The sequence below is a fragment of the Drosophila ananassae genome, chromosome XL (assembly GCF_017639315.1).
Source record: "Drosophila ananassae strain 14024-0371.13 chromosome XL, ASM1763931v2, whole genome shotgun sequence".
Taxonomy (NCBI): domain Eukaryota; kingdom Metazoa; phylum Arthropoda; class Insecta; order Diptera; family Drosophilidae; genus Drosophila; species Drosophila ananassae.
In genome coordinates this window covers 3,124,606-3,139,076 of record NC_057931.1, presented here as the reverse complement: position 1 = coordinate 3,139,076, position 14,471 = coordinate 3,124,606, and the positions used below count along the sequence as shown (strand labels likewise).

Below are 14,471 nucleotides of genomic sequence, written 5' to 3'. Positions count from 1 at the left end.
CTCCTAATTGCCTTTCTTTTTTATCTTTTTTTTTTTTTTTGAAGGGTTATGGCAGTAAGATCGAGGGGTTTTTTAAGAAGATAATGACAATGTCACTATTTATTAGATTCAGAGATTTTTCAAAGCCTGGGGAACTGGGAGTTGGTATTCTTGAGGTTTTTTAACTATCTGTTCTCTTATTTTTCAAAAGAAATACTTTCTAAAATTGAGAATCTTTTATTAAACTTTCATTTCTATAAAGAAACCTACCCTAACATCTAACTATATAATTTTTAAGGATTTTTTCTTAGAAAGATTTAGAGTTAAAGAACTCTTTCCAAGTTGATCTGAAATTCAAATGTTTATTTTTCAAAACCAAGACACAAAACTGTAGTTTCTAAAGACATTTCCTGTTCTCCCACTCTGGAACCTCCATAATTTCTAAAACATTTCACAAAAACTAATCTAAAAACCTCCAAAAACATATCAAAACTGAACAAGATCACTGAACTTTACACATTTTTTAAAGAGTTAGTCTCATTTGGTATTTACCTTCTGCTTTTTTTTCAAATATATTTCAAAAACAACACAAAAGTCGACTTTGTGGTCCGAAACACTGGCCAACACTTGAAAAAAATTCAAAAACGACGTGGGCTACTTTCGAAAGAGCACTTTTCAAATCAAAAACAAGACAGTGACTAGCTAGCTTCTGAATATATTTTTTGTGATTTTCGAGATTGAGTAATTTGGTGGCACTTTTTCGGTTTAAGATTTCGTTCGGATCACTTGGAATTCTCGCAAAAAGAATCCTGGTTGAGGCCAGCAAGGATAACGGCTGTCGGCAACCGAGCACTCGGCACTCAGAGTTTGAATTCAGAGTTTTTTTTGTTCAGGGAATTTGGGAAGTGAACTGAACCGACGCGCTAGGAAGTTGCCCGAGCACTGAACCTGTCGCGCCAAGCCCGTTTCGCATTGGACCGATTCTGACCTAGCGCAACGCCAGGACGCTCCTTCGTGAGTCCTGGCGTCCTGGCGTTATCCAGAGTCCCCTTTATCGCAGCCCGAAGTTGCCCCCGACGACGCAGCCGAAGGATGCTTCGTGCGTGGAAGCCCGAAGACTTCAAAACACCGTTGGCAACATGTTGCTAAGACTGTCCGGCAACATTTTTGACATAAATTCGAAAATACTTTGTTTTTTAATTGTTTTAGTTTAATTATTAGGGATTATTGACAATTTTAAATGTAAAATTCAAGAAAAAGTAATGGATTTTATGAAAAAAAAGGGATTTTGAAGCTGAAATTATCTCATGGGGCTACAGAGCCCTGTCCGCTTGTCCGTCTGTCCGCCAAAGTCACTCTTTGCCTTCTTATTCCTTATTCCTTAACCAACTAATAGTTTCTGTGATTTAATTATAATATTTAGAGCCCAACTAACTCCCCCTCCTTTCCTTCTGAAAAATATAATTAAAATTGCAGCCGGCAGCGGAGCGTTAAATAACTTAAATAACTGCGGCTTTTGCAATCAAAGGCACTTTGCTCGGCTCTCGCTTTGCTCTCATCGCAAAATTCACTTACCAAGTGCTTAAGCCCACTCCTTTTTTTCCCAAAAAAAAACAAAAAACACAACGCCCTTCCCGCCACATCACTTAGGCAAATCAAGGAGACCAATAAGGACAAAAAGGCGGCAACACTTAGTCCTGACAGCCAGCGATTGAGAGCGAGAGTCGCGGCGAAGTCTGCCTACTCTGTCTACTGCCTATCATAAGTCCTAGATGTCCTGGCAGCCAAGCATCCTAGCATCCTAGCATGTGGGTAACGAATGCTGATGAGTGTGGCAAGGATGAGATGATGGCAGGTGGCAAGAGGCTGGTGGCAAGGAGGCTGGAGGCTGGAGGCTGGAAAGGTAAAAGCACTTTTGCGCTTGTTTTAATGAAATTCAATGCGTCGTGAAGGAAGCTCCTTGGCGGCAAACCTTTTCACCAAATGAACACGAAAATTTTCATCAATGGTGGCTGCGGTGGGGGGGCTGGGCCGCAAAAGGATGCCAAAAAGGGGGTGGGTGGGTTCTATGGGTCCCCAAAAAGAAACCCACTTTCATGCTCCAAAGGTAAATTCATTTGGCTCTGCCTTCAGACCGACCTCCCACACCTTGATCTTAATGAAATGTCATCAACTTTGAGGTGTTTATTGCGCTGACAAGATATCTACACACACACACAGGACGAAAGGACTTCTATGAGTGCTACCCTTTGAGACCCAACCCTTTCGCAAGGATATCGGAATAAGGTGTGTGTGTGTGTGCCTGGCAAGTGGAACACTTTCATGTATCATAAATTGTCCAACACTTAAAAAGTGATTACGTCTGCGTGTTACCCCCCCTCCCCCACCTAGAGTTATCCTTTCTGGGATTCTCCTGCCCTGGCCTGCCCTGCCAACCCAATCGAGTACATCAATTTATAGAAGACGAAGCTATAACGAAGCTTAGCACTTTAGATAAACAAATTTTGTGCAAGTTGTTAACTTTTACGATGACTCATTAATTTTGTGGAATCTCATTGGTTGAGATTGGTCCTGGCAGGATCTCCGGGTTACTAGTTTTGCTGAATTGTTCTTTCCCCGAAAGTTGTTTGTCGATTTTAATGATGTGACACTAAATACCCACCATCCAAAGCCTCATAGCTCCTAGCCTCCCACCATCCACTTTCCAAATTACCACCTTTTTCAAAAAAAAAACCTTGTTCATTGTGGATTTTCAGATGGGAAATTACAATGCATTGTTGTGCCCTTATCCCAAAGGACATGGGGACGAGGACGAGGACAAGGACGAAGCCAAAAGCCAGTAAACAGTAAACAGTCGATGGTAAACCGTAAACAACAAACAACATCATCTCACATTTGAAACAGATGACAGCCCAGGAACACATAATTAAAGGCCTCCCCGGAGGAGAGACCTTTCCGCTTTCCGCTTTTGGTGGCTTTTTGGGGGCTTCTGGTTCTGGTTCGGATTCGAACAAAAAAAAAAAAAAATAACCAAAATCGGGTAATTTTAATCTGAAATCCGGTTTCGGGAATCAGGACCCTTTTCTGAAAATTACAGCCTAATATTGTAGAGACTTTGTTCACATGAGCATGTCGGCTTATTTTGCTAATCGCAGTTGTCCCCCCCCCCCCAAAAAGGGCTCATTAAAATTAAAATTATAATTAAAAGGCAGAGTCCTGAAACTAGAATGGAATGAAAGGTGATTCGGGACTTCGGGTATTCCACAAAATATTCAACAGAATCTCAGCAAGGATCTACAATAGATGGACCAAGACCGAGACTATTGGTAAGTCTGGACTTTCTATTATATTTTTTAAGAAACAAACTTACTTTAAGACCCAAAAATAGTAGCCCCTTAATACGAAACTACTTTGCACTGACCTTCTGACATTTTTTCTGACATAGGACTCCACTTTTTCCGGCTATTTCTGTTTTTATACCCTTGCAGAGGGTATTATAATTTTGGTCAAAAGTGTGCAACGCAGTGAAGGAGACATCTCCGACCCTATAAAGTATATATATTCTTGATCAGGATCACCTCCTGAGTCGATATGAGCATGTCCGTCTGTCCGTCTGTCCGTCTGTCTGTCTGTCCGTCTGTCTGTCTGTCTGTCTGTCTGTCGGTTTCTACGCAAACTAGTCTCTCAGTTTTGGAGCTATCGAGTTGAAACTTTGCACACATCCTTCTTTCTTTTGCAGGTAGTATATAAGTCGGAACGGCCGGGATCGGTCGACTATATCCTATAGCTGCCATATAACTGATTGATCGGAAATGCCATAACTTCGTTGTTTTTTAAGATAGAGGGTCGGGACTTTCCACACATGTTATATTTGATCAACATATCTTATGTACAAAATTTCATAAGGATCGGCCGACTATATCCTATAGCTGTCATACAACGATCGGAATTGGCATAACTTTACTGTTTTTTAAGTTAGAAAGATGGGACTTGGTACAGATTCTATTTTAGACAAAATAATCTGATTTGCCAAATTTCATAAGGATCGGCCGACTATATACGATCCGCTGTATATCTAATAATATAAGATGCGTGGCGCCACCTAGCGGACTGCGACTGAACTGCAAGGGTATATCAACTTCGGCTCCGCCCGAAGTTAGCTTTCCTTTCTTGTTTTTTTTTGCCTTTCTTGTTTTTTTTGTTTGAAAATCAACAGTCCCCCCGTGTCCTGCCCCATGTCCTGGCCCCGTGTCCTGCCCCGGGTTTATTGGTGTGGTGTGGTGTTGTCGGTTGTCGGGCACAAATCGCTACAAAATGTAACTACTTTACAGCGACAACATTGCTTATGGGGGTGTTCCAAGTTCCAAGTTCCGGGGTACCGTGGTACCGTGGGGTGTCTGGGGTTTTTCGGGGCGGCCTTCTGGAGGACCTTCTGGGGGTGTGGCTGGGACCGATTATCGGGGCAAATTAAGGAATTTTCATTGAAAAAAGTTGCCAGTCACGCAACAATCATTTGGCCTGGTCAACGTCAAAGCAGCACAATGACTGCACTGCGAGAAATTGTGTTTAAATTAGGGGTTTCCCAATCGTGGTTTTAGCGACAAATAGGCTTACAATGTTGGGAAGAAGGGCTGTATATTTTAGATTGAAATTCAGTTTAGAAATCAGGAAGGAGGGGCCTTGAAAGGGAGGTGGGAAGAGTGGAGCTTCAGGACTAGATGATGTGATACCCGGTACTTGTAGAGATCCTATAGGGTTTAATAGCTCTTTGAGAGTTCTACCTTCTCTTTGAAAACCAAGTACCCAAAAAAAGTGCCATCAAAGTTGGGAAGAAGGAGCAATGCTTCAAGACTATATGATACCCGGTACTTGTGGAGTAGAGTAGAGCTCTAGGGCTTGTACAGTAGAGATTTGGGACTAGACCTACCTACTTACCTAATAAGAGATATACCTCAAATAGACCCTTAAAGGAGAGAAAGAAGGAGTAGAGCTTCAGGACTACATATATCATACCCGGTACTTGTGAAGATCCTATAGGGTTTAGTAGCTCTTTGAATTGAACAACTCCTTGAAAACCTACTACCACTTTTAGCTCACTTCTACCAACTCTACTTAAGAAATATAAAGTTTTCCCTTTAAAAACCTCCTAATTCCTCTCAGTGCATCGTTGCCTCCCCATTTTTGCCACCTTTTGGCGCTCGGCGACTGTCCATCAATGGAAATATGTGTTTGCAGGTCCCGAGTTCCGACTCCCAAGTCCTGAGTCCTGAGTCCTGAGTAACTCGAGGACCCCCGTTGCCCCATGCTTTATTATTTCTTATTGAATAATTATGGGTCATTTGTGAGCGGCGACGTGGTGGGCGTGGCAGAGATACTATCTGGGAGGGAAGGGGGAGAGTGACGGAAGAGGGCGAACGAGGGTCGCCTTGTCGCTTCACGTGCTTATCTTGTTTCCGTTGCTTCATTTAAAAGTTAATGGTTGCTTTTAATGTCCGGGAATCGGAATCGGAATCGGAATCGGAGTTGGACTTGGACTTGGACTAGTCGATGGTGGCCCAGATCTTCCCAGGACCCAGAACCCAGGACACAGACCAGAACCCTCAAATTGATTAGGTTTCTGCCGCAACTGGGCCGGAATGTTTTTACAAATTGAAAGTTACGCAACAATTGACCAGTTGGGTGAGAGAGAGGTCAGTCCTCCCAACTCTCTACCCCAACACCCACCCACTCTCTCTAACCAAAAATAAGTGAAAGTTTGGGGGCGACAGACGTCCACCCGAAAACATAACCGCATTAGAGTGCTGTCTGCCACCCTAGTGCTGTCGGTGGCTATTAAAGGTGAACGTTATTGAATCATTAACACCTGGACTCTCCACCTCCGAATGGAGAACCTCCGAACTGAAAAAATGATGCCGTAAAGTTGATTAGAAGTCACTTAATAGCAGCGGATGTTCAGGTTTATTACAATTTGTAACGAGAGCCCCTCTGAAAAGCACTCCGGGGTTTCGTCCATTTCTCGTCCTGGCACTACAGTCGGTTCTCCTGGTGGTGGTAGTAGTCCTGGTAGGAGCTTATAAAATATGCAGCAGTCGCGTGTCTGTTTCCAATAAATACAAAGAAGTGAGCTGGCCAAAAGCTGAAGGAGAACCGAAGGAATTCGCGCATAGCCCATATCCTTGGACCATTTGAACTGAAAACGAACTTGAACTCGAACCGGACGTGCCACCCCACGGCACTTAAATAGCCGTAAAGACACCGCCGAATGTTTTTCGCATTGCGGGTGTAAAGTGATTTTTGTATTTTTTTTTTTCCTCTCCGCCCCCATATATTTTTTTACCTTATATATTTCTTTAAAATTTACATCCAGCGAGTGGGTCTTTTATTCGAAAAGCTATCAATTAAAATGGGTTTTTGGAGCGAGAGAGAGAGAGTGTCTAAATATCATAATTTCTGTTTGCTTTTTTGGTCCTTCGAGCCTATTTCTTTATGTCTATATTAGTTTATGTATATTGTGTCTTAAAACAAGTTCTTTAATTTAAAAAGCCATCACTTTAAATGGTTTTCAGAGAAATAGCCTTTTTGGTCCTTCGAGCCTACTTCTTTGCAAAGTCTTTAAGACTTAAGTCTTCAAGAAAGAAGTTGTTTTATTCAAAAAACTATTAATATGCGTTTGTGAGAGAGCCTCAATATTATTATTTCTGATATAATGAAACTCTTTTGGTCCTTCGAGACACAAAATCTTTATTTTTTGAAGTTTGCATTAGAAAGGAGTGGTTCATTGAGAGAGAGCCTTAGTTTATCATTTGTGAGACCCTTTTGGTCCTTCGAGCCTTCTTTTTTATAACTATATGTGAAGTTTACATCAAGAAATCAATAAGAAAGGCTATTAGAATGAAAATGAGCATGGTTCTAAACTCTTTTGGTCCTTCGAGCCTCTTTCATTGCATCTTTATACAAAGTTTACATCAAGAAATCGTTTAGAACAGCTATCAATTAGCAAGATTCATTAAGAGAGAGCCTTTATGAATAATTCTTGAAGCTATTTTGGTCCTTCGAGTCCATGTCTTCATATCTTATCTTCTTCGAAACCCAACATCAAGAGCCGTGTGATTTGACTTTCCTGAGAGATCCTTTACATCATAACATATAAAGTGTAGAAGCCCACTCATATCTGAACTGAACACTGAGAAATCAGCAAGAGAGGAGGTCCTGCCTTGTTGTTTTTTAATGTTGGCAACAATTTTTAAGTACAAAAATGATGCAAGACAGCCGACGAGACGACAAGGATTGCGAAAAAGGGTTTTGTGGGAAGAAGGTGTAAACGAGTGGCAGTGGCAGTGGCAGAGTCAGTGGCAGTGGCAGAGTCAGAGTAGTATTTCAGCTTGACAGCCGGCTGACTGAGACAGGTCCTGGCTCCTGCCTGCCTGCCTGCCTGCCGGCTGGCCTGCCTGCTCCTGGAAGGACGCACGCTTAAGCATAAGTACTTCCGACTTTAAAAGGATGTCACATCCGGTTTCGCTTCTGGAGCGTGAAGCGCCGACTGCAGGACTGCCGACTGGCGACGCGATAAGGCCCAGGTCCTTGGTCCTTGGTCCTTGGTCGTTGGTTTCTCTGGTTGCAGGTCCTGCGACTCGACCACAATTTAAGGTGCAACAGTTTGACAGGCTTAAGCCCGTCATGGCCCGAAAAAAGGACGAGAGTTTTGAGAGGAAACTGGCAACGAGGAAAGCGGCTTAGACGACTACCAAGTGGGGCTGCTCGCAGGTCCTTCTTGGCGATAAGAAGTTATCGTGTTTCGCTCCAAGATCAATGATTATAACGAGATTTTCCCTCCAATCTCTCGTTTCGTTTCAATTGAAAAGTTTCTAATCATTTATTTTAGGGCGAAAAGCATGAATGGAAACTTCTGGTTCTAATGAGTTTTGGAGGCGATTGCTGAGACAATGGCCTGATGCTGACATTTATGCAGTTGGACAACAACAACAACAACTAGGCTTAAAAAAAAATGATAAAAAATAGTAAAAAAAAATCATAAAAACACAACAATGAATGGAAAATTGTTGTTAGAGGCGAGGCAAACGCGACAAGGACAATAGAAATCTGCCTACCTCTCAGATCTCTCTCTCTCTCAGAGATCCCTACGCCCCTGGAAGGAGCAAAGGAGCAAGGGGCAAGGGGATAAAAAGCAACCAAGATTGATGAAGAAGCACCAACAACAAGAACAAAAAAAGGACGAAAGGAATAAAATGTTACCAGAGAAGAACAAGAGGGACAAAGAACCCCGTTAGTATCTGTATCTATGACAATCTGTGGAAACAATAAAAAAAAGGGGAAAAAAAAGCAAAGAATAAAACCAGAAAGGAAAGGAGACTGCGGCAGAGGAAACCGCCAAAGGATCAGAGCGGAAAAGGATAAAAAAAAAAATATTAAAACCTTTAAACCCAAAGGGCATGCTATAGTTGAGAGATCAGAGAAGACTTGGGCCACAAATCTCTTAAAAATATAAAACAAAAAAATAATATTTTAAATACTAAAAACTAGAAGAACTTCTCTCAGTGTAGAGGGATGGGTGGTAGGCTGATTGTGGCTTAAAAAAAAAACAAAGTGGGTGGACTGGGTCGGACTAAAACAATACGTTTGACAAAAGTGGAGTCAATTGCAACGGCTGCAACCGTACGTTGCACAATGGATGCTACAGAAAAAAAAGGAGAAAAAAGGATATAGTGGCAAGGAAGGGGGGGTGCCGCATAATATGTGTAAAGCCAAAATGATTTGTTATTCGAAGCCGAGCAAAAAGATAAATAAACAAAAGAAGATTCCGTTCTAGCTCCATGCCACACCACAGCACACACACTACACACCACACCACACACACCGCACTGTTACATCCTTCAACCCTTGGGGCAGACAAAGACCCGACCCTGGGATGAAACAAAAACCCAAGAAAAAATACCAGAAAATTTTTAATAAGTGCCACAATGCAACAGCAGCAGCACCAGGAAGATACAGATACAGATACAGATACAGATACACAGATACAGTTACGAACGTGGAATAGAGATGAGGGAGAGCAATAATGAATGCTCGGACAAGCACACACACGCACAGACATGCACAGGCATGCAGAGACTTGTGCGAAGGACATGTGTGTGTGTCCTGCCATTAGAAGTCAGGCAGGAGCCAGAGGGGCCAGGCACCAAAATCCAGACAGCGACGGGTTGACGGGTTGTCAACCAAAACGTTTAAGCGACATGACCAGAGTTGCCATCACCTTCCACCATCCACCACCACTTGTAGCTTTACTTCCCACCACACTGTCTCCATTTTCAATCAAAATTTATTTAAAATTTAGAAAAAAAAGGCGACTTTTTACCAAAAAAAAAATAAAAAAAAATTCGAAAACTAACAATTTTGAAACTAATCTAATACCTATTACTAAGAGAAAGTGTCTTGTGTTCTGATGCGCCTATGTGTGCCACTTGTGGTACCTATGGCGAAGTACCATCTCCATCTCACTGGGCGTCACCCCGGCTCTGACCAGATCACAGATATTCCCCAAACACTGCAGGCAGATCGCCTGTCCTGCGGCCTTGCCTTCCGCGCACATGCAGCCAGCGAAGCGGACGCGGCATTCTGGAAAAAGGATAATAAATATTAAAATTTTAGATCTATAGATCCTTGGATCCCTAGAACTCACGTGTATTCTTCACCTTTCCACGCTGACCCCCACACTTCAGAATCGACTTCAATTTCTTTCCACTCTTGCCCTGTTTGGCGCAGACCTTCCGGTTCGTCTTCGTCTTCTTTATGGGAGCCTTGGCTTTCTGCTTCTTCGCCACTCGGACTTCCTTCTTGTTCTTGTGCTTCGATCGCTTCTCTGCGGCAGGTCCTCGCTTGCAGGTCCTCGAGGAGTTACGGGTCCTGGCAGATGATTTTTTCATTGTATCCAAGAGCGATTGGAATTCCATGTTCCCAGTTCGAAAATAATACCAGAAAAGTGCTTATGAAACAAAAACAGGGGATAATTTTTGGATTTTCACCAAATATACTGGACTAAATTTTAAAACGACCTCACTGCTCGGAGTGCGGGTGTTGAATGACTGGGAAGGGGCTAGGGATCTGGCTCTTAAGTTTGACAGTTCCAGTCAGGGCCTACTTGGGAGGGAAAAAGTTGGAAAAAATCAAACAATTTCAGTCATGGATTACTTGGGACAGATATACTGACCGAAATTTAAGTCTATACACGAAAAAGGCACGCCTGAACATGAAAAATTTAATTCTGAACACGAAAATAGAACGATCTGGCATCACTATGATCTGGTTCAGCGTCCTACAAGCGTAGACTTGATAAATGCCAGTATTGACATGGAAAAAGCAAGTCTGAACATGAAAAATTCAAGTCTTAGCATAAAAAACGCACAATCTGGCATCACTGTGATATGGTTCGGCGTCATACAAGTCTAAACATGAAGAATGCAAGCCTAGACATGATAAATTCGAGTCTTAGCATGAAAAATGCAAGTCCGAACACGAAAAAAGCACAATCTGGCATCACTGTGATCTGGCACAAGTCTAGACATGAAAAAAGAGAGTCTAAACATAACATAAGCATGTCTTAGCATGAAAAACTCACGATCTGGCATCACTGTTATGTGTTTAAGTCTTAACATGAAAAAAACAAGTCTGAACACGAAAATTTCAAGTCTGAACATGAAAAATCGCACGATCTGGCATCACTGTGATCTGGTTCGTTGTCACAGAGTCCTTTATTTGCACGGCAGCGTTCGTTCGGCATTCGACGGCGGAGAACATAAAACATATTTAGGCTCACTGCCTGCGAACAAAACGGAAGAGAACGAGACTGGGAACTGAAACTGGGGCAGCTAGGACGCAAAAAAATAAAGAAAAAAGCATTTAAACAATAAAAAACGAAGGAGATAGACGAAAAAATATAGAATGATGGGCGACTGGAAACAGCAGAAGCGGCGAACGGCGAACGGAATTGCAAAATGCAAACAAATAGTCCACAATTTTAATAACTCACATTTTGCGGCAGCGTTTGGCGGCATTTCGAAATTAAAAGGGAGTCCTAGCGATGTGGCGACGAGGGGGAGAGGATGGCGACAGGACAGGGAGGTCCTCCTGGTGGGGTGGTGGAGGACCCACTATTGTCATGGCTGTGCCATTGTGGTTTTTTGTTCTACCATGACTACCATGGGATAGCTTGCTGGCCGATTTTCACTTTTAGCTGCCCTCAAATATGACTCCACAATGCGATCGAGTTGGCTGCCACCCGTGCCACCCGTGCCACCCGTGCCACTAGATGTTGCATAAATGCGACCAAACGTGCCGCAGACAACGGGCTTAATGCTTAATGATTCAACAGCTGCAGCTGCAACTGCTGTGAGTTAAAGTCTCAGATGGACATCCTGCTACTAATCTAGTTTAAAATTCTTGGAAATTAATGTTAAATCAAAGCCATTCGGCAAACAAAGTAGTTATGCCACAAAAATTCCACGGCACACGCGCGTGTCCTTATGAAATTCCGAAACAAACATGAATAATGGAAGTCTCTTATTCCATTCACTTATTCCATTAATAATATGTTTTTTCCTCTTTTTTTTTTGAAATTAATAACACCTGAAATTATTTCGTTTCAGATGCATTACGTGTGTGTGAAAAAAGCAAGGTGTACAATTAAAATATATTTGTATTTCAATACAGGATATAGTGTCAGAGAGAGAGAGAAAGTAAGTACATATGTTAACCGTTTTGTTTGGAAAGAGATTTTTCAGTTTTTCCACTTTGTTTGTTTGTTAATTGTGTAAAATTATACAATTTAATTGCACACACGAGCCGCAGACATCGTACCTCCTCCTGCACACAAATGCCGGCCTGTACATATGCCGGCCAACAAGTTTACTTTTTGCGGTTACCCCCTAGGTGGGTGGGTTAGGTGCTAGGGTGATGCTAGGTGGGTGCTAGGTGGGTGATAGGTGGGTGATAGGTGGGTGATAGGTTGCATTTCCAACAATATTCACATTAATTGTGCGTCTCTAATGATGCGCGGTATCCGCTCACTTATAAATTTAATTAATGCGCAATTTTCACTTTTAGCCCAGTAGCCAACTTGCCACCCTGCCACTGCCACAACCATTTCCATTTCCATTACCAATTCCAATTATTGTTAACCAATCCGATGAATAACATTTAATTAGCTTTTCGTCATTTGCAAGCTGTAATTTAAGGCTGTTATTTTTCAGGTACAGTCATGGTCAATCATGTAAGCCATAACCTATAAAAATATTACTTGTTTTTTGTAGAGTTCTTGGTTTTTTTCAAATTCAAATCTATACCTCTAAAAAAAACAACAAGGTCTCAGTTTCAAGACTCTGGTCATACTTATTTTAGGTCTCTGCTTAAGACATGATCAATCATGTACAGACGTTTTCTTGAATATGTGCCATAACCTTTAAAAGTAATGCTTGTTAGATCTCACTTTCAAGGCTCTGGTCATACTTATTTGAACATGACACATAACCTATAAAAAGTGTTTACTTTCTTTTATAAGCTCTTGGTTATCGTCCTTCTTAAGGTTTCCTGTACAGACATGATCATAAATACCAACCATAACCTCAAAACAAATCTTAACTTGTTTCTTGTTTAAGTTCCTAGTTCCTTAAAGTTAAAGTCTTAACACTCTTTCTATCCTCTTCTTAAGTGTCATGTACAGTCATGATCAATCACGTTCAAAGAAGATCTTCCTTATGAGCCATAACCTATAAAAAGTGTTACCGTTCCTCTAAATGTGCTTAGAGCTTGAAAAACCCCTCACTCTAAACACTCTTGCCAACCCTGTCATACTTTTCCTGCACAGACATGATCAATCATGCTCCTAACATGATCTTGAATATGAAATTTAGTCCCAAAATCCCAAAAATCACTCACAATCTCCCCTCCCCTCCTCTCAACGCCCCTGTCATCATCCAACGCCCCCTTCTACCCGCCATCTAGCCAATAATTTAAATGTTTTTCGGTCGATGGCCAAGGGAAGGGAGGAGCGAAGGCCATGCGGTCCACAGACCAACATCAATTTAAAATCATTTAATAAATTCGCACTAAATTTCAATTCCGTTTTCATTAAATGCCACATAAATTATACGCACTGTGATGGCTGTTTTTCGGGGGCCAGTAGCAAGGGGGTGGTAGGGTAGGTTGTGGCAAGGTTGGAATCAGGAGACAGGAGGCGGAGGAAGGACGAGAGGAAGAGGATGAGACTGCGCCTGTTGTCAGCTGGGGTCGCCGCCAAATCGCGTGTTACCATATTTCGCATTCGTTTTAAATGCCGCGTGCCATTTGCGCATAAAATGCTTTTAATTTTTCGTTACATTTGTCGTTCATTCTGTTTTTGTATCTCTCTTGCCACTTGCCACTTGCCACTTGCCTCTTGTTGTTGCTTTTCACACAGACTCCCTCCCCTCTTAACCACCTCCCCCCTTCTGTCAGCTGGCCACTTGATTCCTGCCACCGTTTCGACGCCTTTCGGGCCCCCATTTGTTGCCTTCCCACCCACTTGGCCACATTTTCAATTCGACCTCAATAAAATTTACGCCCAAAGGCTGCAGACAGTTGGCGAGGGAGGGGAGAGTGGGGCGGGGGAGTGGCTGTTTTTGGTGAGAGGGCAACGGGTGTGGCAAAAAGATAACTGAGTCAACGGGGCGGATGAGTGATATTCAGTATGGGTGTCCTTTAAATGCTCTTTTTTCACATATTTCTTAGTTTTTTATTATTCTTATTATTTTTATATTATTTTTTACTTAATATTTATTTAGTTTTTAATTTTAATTTATTTTTTTAATGATTAAATAATTAATTGAAAATATTATATTGTTTAACTGAGACAACGGGGCGGATGAGTGATATAGAGTATGGGTGTCTTTCGAAGGCTCTTTTTGAACATATTTCTTAGTTTTTAATTATTATTATTATTTTTATATTATTTTATACTTAATATTTATTAAGTTTTTAAGCTTAAATATTTTATTTTTTATTCTTTTAATTTTTTTAATGTTTAAATAATTAATTAAGAATTTAATTAGAGTCTTGGCTCTTCGCTGTTGAATAATTTGGTTTAAAAATATAGACATGCCTCCTCATTGTTGTTGTTGTAGTTGCCACTCTTGTTGTTGTTGTTGCTACTCTTATTATTGTTGTTGTTGTTGTTTATACTAACTCCGTCGCACCCCATTTGCCCCAAAAAGTGTTCATTTCCCTTTTTGGCGTGTTATCATTGCCACTTCCGGCGCTCGTCGCCCGTCGCCCGTCTCCCGGCGCTCATGGTAGCAAGGACGACAAGGACCTCCACCTCCACGACATTGAATATCGGCTGGCTATATATATATATATCCTTCCAGTACATATAGTAGCCTGCATATTCAAGAGCCTAGACTTGCAACCCAAAATACCTTTTCAAGTTAAAGTCTAGCCGAGGC

The 14,471-nt window shown here is 41.7% G+C and overlaps 2 protein-coding genes and 1 long non-coding RNA gene across 8 annotated transcripts in view; 1 reads left to right on the top strand and 2 right to left on the bottom strand.

Annotated features, from left to right (window-relative positions):
- The window catches only part of LOC6504040 (neurotrimin), a 33,989-nt gene extending 32,935 nt beyond the window's left edge, over positions 1-1,054 (bottom strand). For 2 of the 3 annotated variants that reach the window (XM_044716697.1, XM_014905680.3), the window contains exon 1: positions 532-1,054. The gene's annotated coding sequence lies outside the window, so the exon portion shown is untranslated. The remainder of the gene's footprint in view (positions 1-531) is intronic. The other variant, XM_044716698.1, reaches the window with a different exon arrangement.
- Positions 1-14,471, top strand: part of LOC116655165 — a 57,078-nt gene that overhangs the window by 29,382 nt on the left and 13,225 nt on the right. For 2 of the 4 annotated variants that reach the window (XR_004310310.2, XR_004310309.2), the window contains 2 exons: positions 2,736-3,305; positions 11,640-11,729. This is a non-coding gene — a long non-coding RNA (uncharacterized LOC116655165). The remainder of the gene's footprint in view (positions 1-2,735; positions 3,306-11,639; positions 11,730-14,471) is intronic. The other 2 variants (XR_004310312.2, XR_004310311.2) reach the window with 2 other exon arrangements.
- Positions 9,299-10,087, bottom strand: LOC6504034. The gene is made up of 2 exons (XM_001964015.4): positions 9,677-10,087; positions 9,299-9,612 (listed from the first exon to the last, which is right to left on the bottom strand). Exons 1-2 carry the CDS (start codon positions 9,945-9,947, stop codon positions 9,446-9,448), a joined length of 438 nt encoding a protein of 145 aa, XP_001964051.2. The 5' UTR covers positions 9,948-10,087; the 3' UTR covers positions 9,299-9,445.